The sequence below is a fragment of the Salmo trutta genome, chromosome 3 (assembly GCF_901001165.1).
Source record: "Salmo trutta chromosome 3, fSalTru1.1, whole genome shotgun sequence".
NCBI classification, from domain to species: Eukaryota; Metazoa; Chordata; class Actinopteri; order Salmoniformes; family Salmonidae; genus Salmo; species Salmo trutta.
Genome location: NC_042959.1, coordinates 8,357,463 through 8,373,806, shown reverse-complemented (window position 1 = coordinate 8,373,806; position 16,344 = coordinate 8,357,463). Strand labels below are relative to the sequence as shown.

At 40.7% G+C, this 16,344-nt stretch overlaps 1 protein-coding gene across 2 annotated transcripts in view; it reads right to left on the bottom strand.

Moving 5' to 3' along the window:
• Nucleotides 1-16,344, bottom strand: part of gria3b (glutamate receptor, ionotropic, AMPA 3b) — a 195,054-nt gene that overhangs the window by 38,486 nt on the left and 140,224 nt on the right. For both annotated transcript variants that reach the window (XM_029722136.1, XM_029722132.1), the window contains exons 7-9: nt 8,518-8,685; nt 6,687-6,791; nt 560-670 (exon numbers count right to left, since the gene is read on the bottom strand). In XM_029722136.1, the coding sequence (XP_029577996.1) occupies nt 560-670; nt 6,687-6,791; nt 8,518-8,685 (384 nt within the window). The remainder of the gene's footprint in view (nt 1-559; nt 671-6,686; nt 6,792-8,517; nt 8,686-16,344) is intronic.

Genomic DNA, 16,344 nt, shown 5'->3' with positions numbered 1-16,344 from the left:
CAAAATAGATTAAAAAAAACTAAAACTATATTATAATATCCTCCCTCAAATGTGCTTTTTTTTGCTTTGTCTTTGAGAAGCCATTGCAGTATCATCACCACGATCATCATAATTTACTCCTCCTCCTATCCCAGATTGTCATTGAACCATTTACTTGATGAGGACAGACAAGACAGCTTCTACTTACGTACGGATGGCGGATGTTGGTTTGTATGTGTTTTCTATTAGATGGAGTCAACCATTTACCCACTTACTCATGTATCATATAATACCAATATTGTGATGTCACTGCTACGACAGGCCACTGAAGTATGAGGAATCTAAATGCTTTGTCACCCACACGGATACAGTTGAAACACTCTCTTCTCCTTACAGAGGGATCGACTGTTTCAACGTGTAGTGAGTGGATGCAAAGCAAACACAAAAAAGATGTGGTTCTGCCCAGCCCAGCCCAGGACAGAATGTATCAACCGGTTAGGCATCAACACCGCCACTCGCGGCCCTGACTGGCAGAATACGTTGTGGTGAACACATTTCAAAGTTGCCATGGAAAGTGTACCATAATAGTAGTGACCACAATCGTTCGGTTTTCCACAGAAGAAGACTCGTTGGCGACCACCTGTTGTTCTAACAAATTTACTAATCGCTGGTACTCGTTCCAGTATCCAATCTGAAACAGAGAAAATACAGGTTAGCATAGCAACCATAGAATTAGAATGAGTTCTATTCTTCTAATTCTATGTTAACAACATTCCCTGTGTTCGACCCTCCACCCACAAACCCCTCCCTCCCCTCCACTATATACAGTGTATAAACAGTTAAGTAGGAATATTTTAGTAACACATTATAACTCCTTATATGTGCTTATAACAGATAATTTCACATTATAATTGCTTATATGTGCTTAATAACACATAATACATTGTTATATGTGCTTAATAACACATTATAAATTATATGTGCTTAATAACACATTATACATTCTTATACAATATGTGCTTAACAACACATTATAAATGCTTATATGTGCTCATAACACGTAATAACACATTATTTGCTTGTTTATTCGTGTGAAATGTACTCCAATAATAAAACAGAGCAACCTTATAGATACTGGAGGCGAAGCCTAAATCTACTGTCAATCCTCCGGTGTATCAGAGTAGCAGACAGCTGGTCTAGTTTAAAGCCTACACAGGTTTTAGGGTAAATAATTGATATTGGGTTCTGTGAATTGAATACACACTCAGTAATGAATCATAATGTTCCAGGTCTGCTCAGACGCCTGCCTCTCTGCACTGCAGGTCTACTATCTTAATTTGATCCCTCTGTTCCGCAGAGAATTTTCCTGCGAGCAGCAGGAAATGCAAATTCTAGCCATCTAAGATTTGTAATTTCCTCTTTAAAATGTCAGACTTGATTTATCCGAACAAAGCATGTATCAACACCTACAAAAATGTCCATTAATTATAAAAAAAATTGTACTCACGCTCAAATCCATGTGAAGGAAATAACCCAAGGAGATTGAGATAATTATGGTTAACATAATTATGCCACATTGGGTTGTTACTTCACATTGTTTTGAGTGCAAGTAGGTTTTGAACTCTACAGATATTTTCTCTCCAACGCACCGGCCGCCTTTCATTCTAGCCTGAGCGCAAACCCTCATATTGGCTATCGACATTAATTATAATCCACATAATAATTCACATTTCCTGTAGCTGCATGATTATTTTCCTGCTGTAGCAAACTGGGTCAAATTGAGATTCTACATATATATGTATTCCTGCCACTGTAGCTATATACTATTATACTATTATACTGCTCTTTAAGTAGTACATCAATACCTTCTACTGCAGCTATATACTATTATACTGCTGTTTAAGTTGTACATCAATACCTTCTACTGCAGCTATATACTATTATACTGCTGTTTAAGTTGTACATCAAAACCTTCTACTGCAGCTATATACTATTATACTGCTGTTTAAGTTGTACATCAATACCTTCTACTGCAGCTATATACTATTATACTGCTGTTTAAGTTGTACATCAATACCTTCTACTGCAGCTATATACTATTATACTATTATACTGCTGTTTAAGTTGTACATCAATACCTTCTACTGTAGCTATATACTACTACACTATTATACTGCTGTTTAAGTTGTACATCAAAACCTTCTACTGCAACTATATACTATTATACTGCTGTTTAAGTTGTACATCAATACCTTCTACTGCAGCTATATACTATTCTTGTGATCAAGACAAAGGAGCTGATCGTGGACTACAGTAAAAGGCGGGCCGAACATGCCCCATTAACATCAACGGGGCTGTAGTGGAGCAGGTCGAGAGTTTCAAGTTCCTTGGTGTCCACATCACCAACAAACTATCATGGTCCAAACACACCAAGGCAGTCGTGAAGAGGGCACGACAACACATTTTCCACCTCAGCAGACTGAAAAGATTTGGCATGGGTCCCCAGATCCTCAAAAGGTTATACAGCTGCACCATCGAGAGCACCCTGACCGGTTGCATCATCACTTTGTATGGCAACTGCTCTTCAACTGACCATAAGGCGCACTACAGAGGGTAGTGCGTACGGCCCATGAATCAATGGGGCCAAGCTTCCTGCAATCCAGGACCTACGTATATAATAGACGTGTCAGAGGAACAGGTTGGTGTACAGGTGGGGGACCTACTGGTTGGTGTACAGGTAGGGGACCTACTGGTTGGTGTACAGGTGGGGGACCTACTGGTTGGTGTACAGGTGGGAGACCTACTGGTTGGTGTACAGGTGAGAGACCTACTGGTTGGTGTACAGGTGGGGGACCTACTGGTTGGTGTACAGGTCTGAGACCTACTGGTTGGTGTACAGGTGGGGGACCTACTGGTGGGTGTACAGGTGGGGGACCTACTGGTTGGTGTACAGGTGGGGGACCTACTGGTTGGTGTACAGGTGGGAGACCTACTGGTTGGTGTACAGGTGGGGAACCTACTGGTTGGTGTACAGGTGGGGGACCTACTGGTTGGTGTACAGGTGGGAGACCTACTGGTTGGTGTACAGGTGGGAGACCTACTGGTTGGTGTACAGGTGGGGGACCTACTGGTTGGTGTACAGGTGGGAGACCTACTGGTTGGTGTACAGGTGGGAGACCTACTGGTTGGTGTACAGGTGGGAGACCTACTGGTTGGTGTACAGGTGGGAGACCTACTGGTTGGTGTACAGGTGGGAGACCTACTGGTTGGTGTACAGGTGGGAGACCTACTGGTTGGTGTACAGGTGGGAGACCTACTGGTTGGTGTACAGGTGGGAGACCTACTGGTTGGTGTAGAGCTAAATGGGTTCTATGTAGTGAACTACATTTGACCAGCAGGGTAGTGTATAGTGTAACAGGGTAGTGTATAGTGTAGCAGGGTAGTGTATAGTGTAGCAGGGTAGTGTATAGTGTAACAGGGTAGTGTGTAGTGTATCAGGGTAGTGTATAGTGTAGCAGGGTAGTGTATAGTGTAACAGGGTAGTGTATAGTGTAGCAGGGTAGTGTATAGTGTAACAGGGTAGTGTATAGTGTATAGTGTAGCAGGGTAGTGTATAGTGTAACAGGGTAGTGTATAGTGTAGCAGGGTAGTGTATAGTGTAGCAGGGTAGTGTATAGTGTAGCAGGGTAGTGTATAGTGTATCAGGGTAGTGTATAGTGTAACAGGGTAGTGTGTAGTGTAGCAGGGTAGTGTAAGTGTAGCAGGGTAGTGTATAGTGTAGCAGGGTAGGGTAGTGTAGAAGGGTAGTGTATAGTGTAGCAGGGTAGTGTATAGTGTATAGTGTAGCAGGGTAGTGTATAGTGTAACAGGGTAGTGTATAGTGTAGCAGGGTAGTGTATAGTGTAGCAGGGTAGTGTATAGTGTAGCAGGGTAGTGTATAGTGTAGCAGGGTAGTGTATAGTGTATAGTGTAGCAGGGTAGTGTATAGTGTAGCAGGGTAGTGTAGAGTGTAGAGTGTATCAGGGTAGTGTGTAGTGTATAGTGTATAGTGTAACAGGGTGGTGTATAGTGCAGCAGGGTAATGCTGTGACAGTAAAGTCTGTTTTGGCGTGTGTGTGTGTGTGTGTGTGTGTGTGTGTGTGTGTGTGTGTGTGTGTGTGTGTGTGTGTGTGTGTGTGTGTGTGTGTGTGTGTGTGTGTGTGTGTGTGTGTGTGTGTGTGTGTATTTGTCTCAGGGGATTGACTGCTGTGAGAGTCAAGCTTCAGTCTCCTATGAAACATCAGGGAAAGTCATCAGATCACACTACATTACTTGAGACACACCACTGTAACCACTGTAATCTCACCGCAGTCACCCCTCATACCAGCCCTCTCTCACCGCAGTCACCCCTCATACCAGCCCTCTCTCACCGCAGTCACCCCTCGTACTAGCCCTCTCTCACCGCAGTCACCCCTCATACCAGCCCTCTCTCACCGCAGTCACCCCTCATACCAGCCCTCTCTCACCGCAGTCACCCCTCATACCAGCCCTCTCACCGCAGTCACCCCTCATACCAGCCCTCTCACCGCAGTCACCCCTCATACCAGCCCTCTCACCGCAGTCACCCCTCATACCAGCCCTCTCTCACCGCAGTCACCCCTCATACCAGCCCTCTCACCGCAGTCACCCCTCATACCAGCCCTCTCTCACCGCAGTCACCCCTCATACCAGCCCTCTTTAACCACCGTCACCCCTAAAACTAGCCCTCTCTCACCACCATCACCACCATCACCCCTCATACTAGCCCTTTCTCACCACCATCACCCCTCATACTAGCCCTTTCTCACCACCTTCACCCCTCATACTAGCCCTTTCCCACCACCGTCACCCCTCATAACAGCCCCCTCTTACCTGCCGTCACCCCTCATACCAGCCCTCTCTCACCACCATCACCACCCCTCATACCAGCCCCCTCTCACCTCTATAACCTGTCATTGTCTTCCTGGGATTGGGGCTTCATTGCCATGACCCAAAGTGACAATCTATCTCTATGTCTGCCTCAGTCTCTCTCTCTCTCTCTCTCGCTGATGCTCTCTCTCTCTCTTTCTCTCATGCTCTCTCATGTGCTCTCTCTCATGTGCTCTCTCTCTCTCATGTGCTCTCTCTCTCTCATGTGCTCTCTCTCATGTGCTCTCTCTCTCTCATGTGCTCTCTCTCTCTCATGTGCTCTCTCTCTCTCATGTGCTCTCTCTCTCTCTGGTGCTCTCTCTCTCTCTCTCTCTGGTGCTCTCTCTCTCGCTCTCTCTGGTGCTCTCGCTCTCGCTCTCTCTGGTGCTCTCGCTCTCTCTCTCTCTCTCTTTCCTCCTCCTGTCTCTATCCGGCTGTGAGGGGTTAGACACCAGGGCTGTGGGGCGTTAATTGGTGGTATATGAGATATGGAAGGCAGCCAGCAGGTTTGACTACACACCGTGCAGTGATCTAAGCTCACAGTCATCTATCACTGTCACGTGTTAGATGAAATGGTTCCTAGCCAGGGTTGGAACTGGTTCATGTAAAATAACAAAGTTATTTGAGGAACAGAACCCAAACCGGAAACCAAAGTGATCTATACTGTTCCGGAACAGAACCATTATTTTAAAAGCATTACAACTGGTTAATAACGTTAGCATCAGTTACTGTAGCCCCTCCCCTCTGAAGCACAGGTTACTGTAGCCCCTCCCCAATGAAGCATAGGTTACTGTAGCCCCTCCCCAATGAAGCATAGGTTACTGTAGCCCCTCCCCAATGAAGCATAGGTTACTGTAGCCCCTCCCCAATGAAGCATAGATTACTGTAGCCTACTGTCGAAGTTACAAGCATAATTCAGAAATTAGGGAGAGATGCTTAATTAGAGAACAATGAATTCCCTTTTTCATTGGTAGTTGTTCAATGCTCTCTCGTCACCCGCGGTTGCATCTCTCACCCTACACTGTGACTGACAGCACAGTGTGTGTGTTTGTCTTTCATTATGATTAAACCATGCTGTTACGGCAAAATACAATTTGCTCTTAACGTCTTTCCAATACAGCACACTGACTCGGTACCGGTGTCCCCTGTATAGCCCCGTTATTGTTATTATTATTGTGTTACTTTTTATTATTACTTTTTATTTTTAGTCCACTTGGTAAATATTTTCTTCTTCTTGAAATGCACTGTTGGTTAAGGGCTTGTAAGTAAGAATTTCACGGTAAAGTCTACACTTGTTGTATTCGGGCGCATGTGGCAAATACAGTTTGATTTGATTTGATTCAATTGCTTACCCGCTCCATAGCAAACTGTTTAGAACGGAACAGAAAGGAACAATATAAACTGGTCATTTTGGGGGGGGGGGGGGGGGGGGGGGGGGGGGGGGGGTTCGAACCCGGTTCAGAATTTTATTTTTCTGGTCGGAACAGTGGAATGGAATGAAAAAATAATGCTTCTGTTCAGAACGAAATGATTGGAAAATAATTTTGGATCCATCCGCTGGCTCCTACAGACGTACGTAAAAATCCTCAACCTGTCAGATAGGAGAACTGTCATAATTCATTACCAATGACAGGAATAAATAAGGAACTAAACTCTAACGGCTGGCTGAAGTTCATCCTGTTGTGATGTAGACAATTTCTGAACAAAATGAGATTTAAAAGCTGTGTCGGTATGGAGTTATAGAGAGCGCTGTAGATGGATGTGCACGTGAGTGCCTGCACCTTTTTGGGCCCCCCTGTCCTCATCTCATAGACGTCTATAGTGTAGTTGGACCTCCGGCCATAGCTGTCAAACTGGATGTTCCCCGTCATCCCCTGGACCTGGACCTGCACCGCGGGACATTAAAACACAGAGACAAAACACACAGAACAACGTGTAATACAGACTGCCAAGTTATTATCAAAACACACAGAACAACGTGTAATACAGACTGCCAAGTTATTATCAAAACACACAGAACAATGTGTAATACAGACTGCCAAGTTATTATCAAAACACACAGAACAACGTGGAAAACAGACTGCCAAGTTATTATCAAAACACACAGAACAACGTGGAAAACAGACTGCCAAGTTATTATCAAAACACACAGAACAACGTGGAATACAGACTGCCAAGTTATTATCAAAACACACAGAACAACGTGGAATACAGACCGCCAAGTTATTATCAAAACACACAGAACAACGTGTAATACAGACTGCCAAGTTATTATCAAAACACACAGAACAACGTGGAATACAGACTGCCAAGTTATTATCAAAATACACAGAACAACGTGGAATACAGACTGCCAAGTTATTATCAAAACACACAGAACAACGTGGAATACAGACTGCCGAGTTATTATCAAAACACACAGAACAACGTGGAATACAGACTGCCAAGTTATTATCAAAACACACAGAACAACGTGGAATACAGACAGCCATGTTATTATCAAAATACACAGAACAACGTGGAATACAGAAAGCCAAGTTATTATCAAAACACACAGAACAACGTGGAATACAGACTGCCAAGTTATTATCAAAACACACAGAACAACGTGGAATACAGAAAGCCATGTTATTATCAAAACACACAGAACAACGTGGAATACAGACTGCCATGTTATTATCAAAACACACAGAACAACGTGGAATACAGAAAGCCAAGTTATTATCAAATTTGGAAATGGCTGGTATTAGGAAATGGCAGGTATTCACAGAGATTGAATCGTTGGCGTTAATCAAATGATGGAACTGATAGGCTTTAATAAAATATGTGGGTTTATGTTAATGAGAATGAGAGTCTCTTTGTATTTCAGAGAGCTGAGCTGAGGGGGAGAGAATTTCACTGTGAGAGGTCTGTGAGAGGACATCTGGGAGGCAGAGGAAGGAGGAGATTAGTCTCTTTTTATCGTTCTCTATCTCTCCCTCTGCCCCCTCTTTCTATAGATCTCTATCTCTCTCTCTGCCCCCTCTTTCTATAGCTCTCTATCTCTCTATCTGCCCCCTCTCTATCGCACTTGCTCTTCATTTCTCTGTCTCGGTTTCTCAATCTTACAAGTCTCACTCTTATCGTCTCCATCTCTCTCACTACTTCCCCTGTCTGTCTCTCTCTCTATCTCTCTCTCTATCTCTCTCTCTCCTCCCTACCTCCATCTCTCTCACTACTTCCCCTGTCTGTCTATCTCTCTCTCTCTCTCTCTCTCTCTCTCTCTCCTCCCTACCTCCCTACCTCCCTACCTACCTACCTACCTACCTACCTCCATCTCTCTCACTACTTCCCCCATCTATCTATCTCTCTCTCTCCTCCCTACCTACCTACCTCCATCTCTCTCACTAATTCCCCTGTCTATCTCTCTCTCTCTCTCTCTCTCTCTCTCTCTCTCTCTCCTCCCTACCTACCTACCTACCTCCATCTCTCTCACTACTTCCTCCGTCTATCGCTCTCTCTCTCTCCTCTCTACCTACCTCCTTCCTTCTACCGCTCTTCTCCCTACTGCCATCCTTCTCTCTCTCTACCTCCCTCCCCATCTGTCCCTCTTTCTGTCCATCTCTATCTTACCATTTTGAGAGCTCTCTCGATGTCGATGCCCTGGCTCCATGGCACGGCAGGGTTAGCCAGACAGTCTCCTGCGCCCCCTCGCCGTGACACGTCTACGCGTTGGCGCCGCAAATACCGGAACGCCTCCGCGATCACCAGGATTGCATCGTGGGTCAGAGCTGACGTGTACTGCCGAGGACAAGAGAGTTCAGGGGGATCACAAGAGATCTCCAGAAATCACAAGAGAGATCATGGGAGACTAACCAACGTAGTTGGCAAACAATACATCATTCATTCATTTGTTTTTTCAAAAGTGCCCTGTGAGATCTTCTGAGAGTTTCACTGAAGAGTTGAAACACATCGATACAACGATCGCACTGTCCCACATGTTGTTAAGGCAACAGTAAATGTTTACTGTCGTCCCACATGTTTATATACTTCCTGTATATTAACATGTTATTTACCACTTCCTATATATAAAATTGATGTTTTACTTCCTATGTACATGCATGTTGTTTACTACTCCCTGTGTATAGACATGCTATTTACTATTTCCAATATATAGTCATGTTATTTACTACTTCCTATATATAGCCATGCTATTTTTTACTTCCTAAACTCACTGTCAACTGTGTTTATTTTTAGAAAACTTAATTAACATGTGTAAATATTTGTATGAACATAAGATTCATCAACTGAGACATAAACTGAACAAGTTCCACAGACATGTGACTAACAGAAATTGAATAATGTGTCCCTGAACAAAGGCGGGGAATGGCCCTAGCCCTCACCCTCCGATCCAACAGGTCCCAGACGTGCTCAATGGGATTGAGATCCGGGTTCTTCGCTGGCCATGGCGGAACACTGACATTCCTGTCTTGCAGGAAATCACGCACAGAACGAGCAGTGTAACTGGTGGCATTGTCATGCTGGAGGGTCATGTTAGGATGAGCCTGCAGGAAGGGTACCATATGAGGGAGGAGGATATCTTCCCTGTAAAGCACAGCGTTGAGATCGCCTGCAATGACAACAAGCTCAGTCCGATGATGCTGTGACACACCGCCCCAGATCATGACAGACCCTCCACCTCCAAATCGATCCCGCGCCAGAGTACAGGCCTCAGTGTGACGCTCATTCATTCAACAATAAATGCAAATCCGACAATCACCCCTGGTGAGACAAAACCGCGACTCGTCAGTGAAGAGCACTTTTTGCCAGTCCTGTCTGGTCCAGCGACGGTGGGTTTGTGCTGGTGATTGTCCGGGTAGGAATTGCCTTACAGTTCTCGATCCAGCCTCTCTCAGCCTATAGAGGACAGTCTGAGCACTGAAGGAGGGATTGTGCGTTCCTGGTGTAACTCGGGCAGTTCTTGTTGATATCCTGTACCTGTCCCACAGGTGTGATGTTCAGATGTACCGATCCACGTGTTGTTACAGTCTGCCATTGCGAGGACGATCAGCTGTCTGTCCTGTCTCCCTGTAGCGCTTAGGCGTCTCACAGTACGGACATATATACATGATATTTTCTACTTTCTACTTCCTGGCCACATCTGCAGTCCTCATGCCTCCTTGCAGCATGCCTAAGGCACGTTCAGGCAGATGAGCAAGGACCTTGGGCATATTTCTTTTTTCAGTCTGTAGAAAGGTCTCTCCTAAGTTTTCATAACTGTGACCTTAATTGCCTACCGTCTGTGATGTTATTTTCTACTTCCTATATATAGACATGTTATTTTCTACTTCCTATATATAGACATGTTATTTTCTACTTCCTATATATAGACATGTTATTTTCTACTTCCTATATATAGACATGTTATTTTCTACATCCTATATATAGACATGTTATTTTCTACTTCCTATATATAGACATGTATTTTCTACTCCTATATATAGACATGTTATTTTCTACATCCTATATAGACATGTTATTTTCTACTTCCTATATATAGACATGTTATTTTCTACTTCCTATAGATAGACATGTTATTTTTACTTCCTATAGATAGACATGTTATTTTCTACTTCCTATAGATAGAATGTTATTTTTACTTCCTATATATAGACTGTTATTTCTACTTCCTATAGATAGACATGTTATTTTACTTCCTATATAGACATGTTATTTTCTACTTCCTATATATAGACATGTTATTTTCTACTTCCTATATATAGACATGTTATTTTCTACTTCCTATATATAGACATGTTATTTTCTACATCCTATATATAGACATGTTATTTTCTACTTCCTATATATAGACATGTTATTTTCTACTTCCTATAGATAGACATGTTATTTTCTACTTCCTATATATAGACATGTTATTTTCTACTTCCTATAGATAGACATGTTATTTTCTACTTCCTATATATAGACATGTTATTTTCTACTTCCTATAGATAGACATGTTATTTTCTACTTCCTATATATAGACATGTTATTTCTACTTCCTATATATAGACATGTTATTTCTACTTCCTATAGATAGACATGTTATTTTCTACTTCCATATATAGACATGTTATTTTCTACTTCCTATATATAGACATGTTATTTCTACTTCCTATATATAGACATGTATTTTCTACTTCCTATATATAGACATGTTATTTCTACTTCCTATAATAGACATGTTATTTCTACTTCCTATATAGACATGTTTTTTCTATTCCTATAGATAGACATGTTATTTTCTACTTCCTATATTAGACAGTTATTTCTACTTCCTATAGATAGACATGTTATTTCTACTTCCTATATATAGACATGTTATTTTCTACTTCCTATATATAGACATGTTATTTTCTACTTCCTATATATAGACATGTTATTTTCTACTCCTATATATAGACATGTTATTTTCTACTTCCTATAGATAGGCATGTTATTTTCTACTTCCTATATATAGACATGTTTTTTCTACTTCCTATAGATAGACATTTTTTCTACTCTATATATAGACATGTTATTTTCTACTTCCTATATATAGACATGTTATTTTCTACTTCCTATATATAGACATGTTATTTTCTACTTCCTATATATAGACATGTTATTTTCTACTTCCTATAGATAGACATGTTATTTTCTACTTCCTATATATAGACATGTTATTTTCTACTTCCTATATATAGACATGTTATTTTCTACTTCCTATATATAGACATGTTATTTCTACTTCCTATATATAGACATGTTATTTTCTACTTCCTATATATAGACATGTTATTTTCTACTTCCTATATATAGACATGTTATTTTCTACTTCCTATAGATAGACATGTTATTTTCTACTTCCTATATATAGACATGTTATTTTCTATTCCTATAGATAGACATGTTATTTTCACTTCCTATATATAGACATGTTATTTCTATCCTATATATAGACATGTTATTTTACTTCCTATATATAGACATGTTATTTTCTACTTCCTATATATAGACATGTTATTTTCTACTTAGATAGACATGATTTTCTACTTCCTATATATAGACATGTATTTTCTACTTCCTATATATAGACATGTTTTTCTACTTCCTATATATAGACATGTTATTTTCTACTTCCTATATATAGACATGTTATTTTCTACTTCCTATATATAGACATGTATTTCTACTTCCTATATATAGACATGTTATTTTCTACTTCCTATAGATAGACATGTTATTTTCTACTTCCTATATATATAGACATGTTATTTTCTACTTCCTATATATAGACATGTATTTTCTACTCCTATATATAGACATGTTATTTTCTACTTCCTATATATAGACATGTATTTTCTACTTCCTATATAGAACATGTATTTTCTACTTCCTATATATAGACATGTTATTTTCTACTTCCTATATATAGACATGTTATTTTCTACTTCCTATAGATAGACATGTTATTTTCTACTTCCTATATATAGACATGTTATTTTCTACTTCCTATATATAGACATGTTATTTTCTACTTCCTATATATAGACATGTTATTTTCTACTTCCTATAGATAGACATGTTATTTTCTACTTCCTATAGATAGACATGTTATTTTCTACTTCCTATAGATAGACATGTTATTTTCTACTTCCTATAGATAGACATGTTATTTTCTACTTCCTATAGATAGACATGTTATTTTCTACTTCCTATAGATAGACATGTTATTTTTCTACTTCCTATAGATAGACATGTTATTTTCTACTTCCTATATAGACATGTTATTTTCTACTTCCTATAGATAGACATGTATTTTCTACTTCCTATAGATAGACATGTTATTTTCTACTTCCTATAGATAGACATGTTATTTTCTACTTCCTATATATAGACATGTTATTTTCTACTTCCTATAGATAGACATGTTATTTTCTACTTCCTATAGATAGACATGTTATTTTCTACTTCCTATATATAGACATGTTATTTTCTACTTCCTATAGATAGACATGTTATTTTCTACTTCCTATATATAGACATGTTATTTTCTACTTCCTATAGATAGACATGTTATTTACTTCTTCCTATAGATAGACATGTTATTTTCTACTTCCTATAGATAGACATGTTATTTTCTACTTCCTATAGATAGACATGTTATTTACTTCTTCCTATAGATAGACATGTTATTTTCTACTTCCTATATATAGACATGTTATTTTCTACTTCCTATATATAGACATGTTATTTTCTACTTCCTATATATAGACATGTTATTTTCTACTTCCTATATATAGACATGTTATTTTCTACTTCCTATAGATCAGGGGTGTCAAACGTCCGGCCCGCGGGCCGGATCAGGCCCGCAAAGGGGTTTAATCCGGCCCGCGAGTTGATTTTGTAAAGTATAAAAATGAGCTGCAATTTTTCAATAAAAGAAACTGCTGTTCCAATTGCGTCCACTGGATGGCGCAATAGCAATTGTGTTAAGCAAGCAAACCGTTTATAACGGAGCAGAGCAAGTAGGTCAAGCAAGTGCAGCCAGTCCGGATGAGCTACTTTGTTTTGCCCGCGATATTTATTACGGGTTCTACTTTTAACATTATGTGCTTTGGCACCCTCATTGCCCCAATATGTCTCTGTCAAAAAAGAGAAAAGTGGACGCAGAGTGTTCCAAGAAAAATGGTCATCCTCCTATTTAATCATGGAATTGAATGGGAAACTGTATGTTTGGTGTGTTCACAGCATGTTGCAGTGCTGAAAGAGTATAACCTTCGTCGCCACTATGTGAGTCTTCATGCCGACAAATATGACAACTTTCAAGGACAGCGGAGAAGAGAGAAGGTGAATGAACAGTTGGCGGGTCTGAAGAAACAGCAGTCTGTGTTTACTCACAGCCGAGACATAAGTGACGCTGCAGTGAAAGCTAGCTACCTCATTGCTAATGAAATCGCAGTGGCTTCAAAACCATTTAGTGAGGGTGAATTTGTAAAAACATGCATGATGAAGGCAGCGGAGATTGTGTGCCCTGAAAAGCGCCAGGCTTTTGCAAATATCAGCCTGACAAGAAACACAGTTGCAGACAGGATTTCCGATCTTTCAGTGGATTTGGACAGCCAGTTGAAGCAAAAAGTAAAGTAATTTATTGGGTTTTCAGTTGCAATTGATGAAAGCACGGACATTACAGATGTTGCACAACTGGCCATTTTCATCCGCGGAGTTGATGACACATTGACCGTCACCGAGGAGTTCGTGAAGTTGGTGCTGATGACAGATACAACGACAGCAGCTGATATTTTCACCGCACTCGTCGGCGCGCTGGACAGGGTCGGAGTGGACTGATCCCGCGCTGTCAGCCTGGCTACAGATGGTGCGCCCTCAATGATCGGGAAAAAGGCAGGCGTTGTGACAAAGTTCAGAGAGAAAGTGCAATCTGCAAATGGAGGACTTTTCACTGTATTTTGCACCAGGAGGCTTTGTGTTGCAAGTCATTAAAGATGGATAACGTCATAAAGGTGGTCATCCAAACTGTTAATTTCATCCGATCCAGAAGCCTGAATCACCGTCAGTTTGACAGCCTTCTCAGAGAGAAAGACCACATCCATGGCCTGCCATACCACACTGAGGTAAGATGGTTAAGCCGAGGTGCTGTGCTTAGGCGTTTCTTTGATTTACGAGAAGAAATTGAACAGTTCACGGAAGAAAAGGGCAAACCAGTGTTAGAATTTCATTCCGCAGAATGGATGCAGGACCTTGCATTTATGGTGGATGTTACAGAGCACCTGAATAACTTGAACAAACAGCTGCAAAGGCGCAACAAAGTCGTCACGCAGTATTATGACAGCATACGTTCTTTCAAGTTGAAGCTGTCATTGTGGGAGACGCAACTCGCCGGTGGTGATGCAGCTCACTTCCCCTGTCTGAAAAATGTGTGCGCGACCCAACATGTGGCAGACATGAAGCGGTTCAAAGATAAAATAACGGCACTGTTACGGGAGTTTGAGCAACGCTTTCAGATTTTTGGTGAACTGGAGAAGGACTTCAACGTTTTTTGCTCGCCATTCACCGTGAATCCCTCTGATCTGCCCGTCAGCATCCAACTTGAAATAATAGACTTGCAGTGTGACTCGGATATGAAGGGCAAATTTGCCGCAGCTGGCTTGGACACATTTTATCAGAATCTCTTGCCAGGTTACCCCAACTTGACAGCCCTCGCTGCAAAACTGTTGTGCATGTTTGGAACCACATATCTTTGTGAGCAAGTTTTCTCTGTAATGAGCATAAATAAAACAAAGCTGCGCTCAAGGCTCACGCACAAGCACTTGAATCACATCCTGAAGTTGGCTGCCACTCAGGATGTGACGCCTGATATTGATGCGCTGGTGAAAGCTAAAAGATGCCAGGTATCAGGAGTCAAATAAACTATGCAACCCCACTTAAAGTGCTGCATGAGACACCCTGATATACTTATGTGAATCACTGAGGCATTGTGTGTTCTTTTTCTTTAGAATTTTCAAATAAACTTGGTGTTTTATGATTAATAGTGATGTTGTGCTTGTACTATTGTGGACACACTGTCCTCAGGCTCCAGCTTTATGTTTTATGTTGATCGTATTAAAACAAAGAAAACAATCTGAAGTTGTTGTTTTTAAGTTATATATATACCATGATTTTACCGGTCCGGCCCACTTGGGAATAGATTTTCCTCCATGTGGCCCCTGAGCTAAAATGAGTTTGACACCCCTGCTATAGATAGACATGTTATTTTCTACTTCCTATAGATAGACATGTTATTTTCTACTTCCTATAGATAGACATGTTATTTTCTACTTCCTATAGATAGACATGTTATTTTCTACTTCCTATAGATAGACATGTTATTTTCTACTTCCTATAGATAGACATGTTATTTTCTACTTCCTATATATAGACATGTTATTTTCTACTTCCTATATATAGACATGTTATTTTCTACTTCCTATAGATAGCCATTTCATTTTTACTTGTTATTTGTTTCACTGTGTATTTATTCCTCGTGTTACTTGTTCAGTTTGTATTGGATTTTTTATCTTATCTTTTTTTTAACCTTTATTTAACAAGGCAAGTCAGTTAAGAACAAATTCTTATTTTCAATGACGTCCTAGGAACAGTGGGTTAACTGCCTTGTTCAGAGGCAGAAGGATAGATTTGTACCATGTCAGCTCGGGGATTTGAACTTGCAACCTTTCGGTTACTACAAAGCTACAAAGCATCTGACAAATATAATTTGATTTGATATATACATTTTAGTGAATTCCTTGGGACAATCAGTGTGTTGTTGTAAATACCGGTTCTCTATGACAAGACGCATCATTCACCCAAGTTTTGTGAAAATCGAGCCAGTGCTGTCTGTGATGTTGCGTGTGACTAACG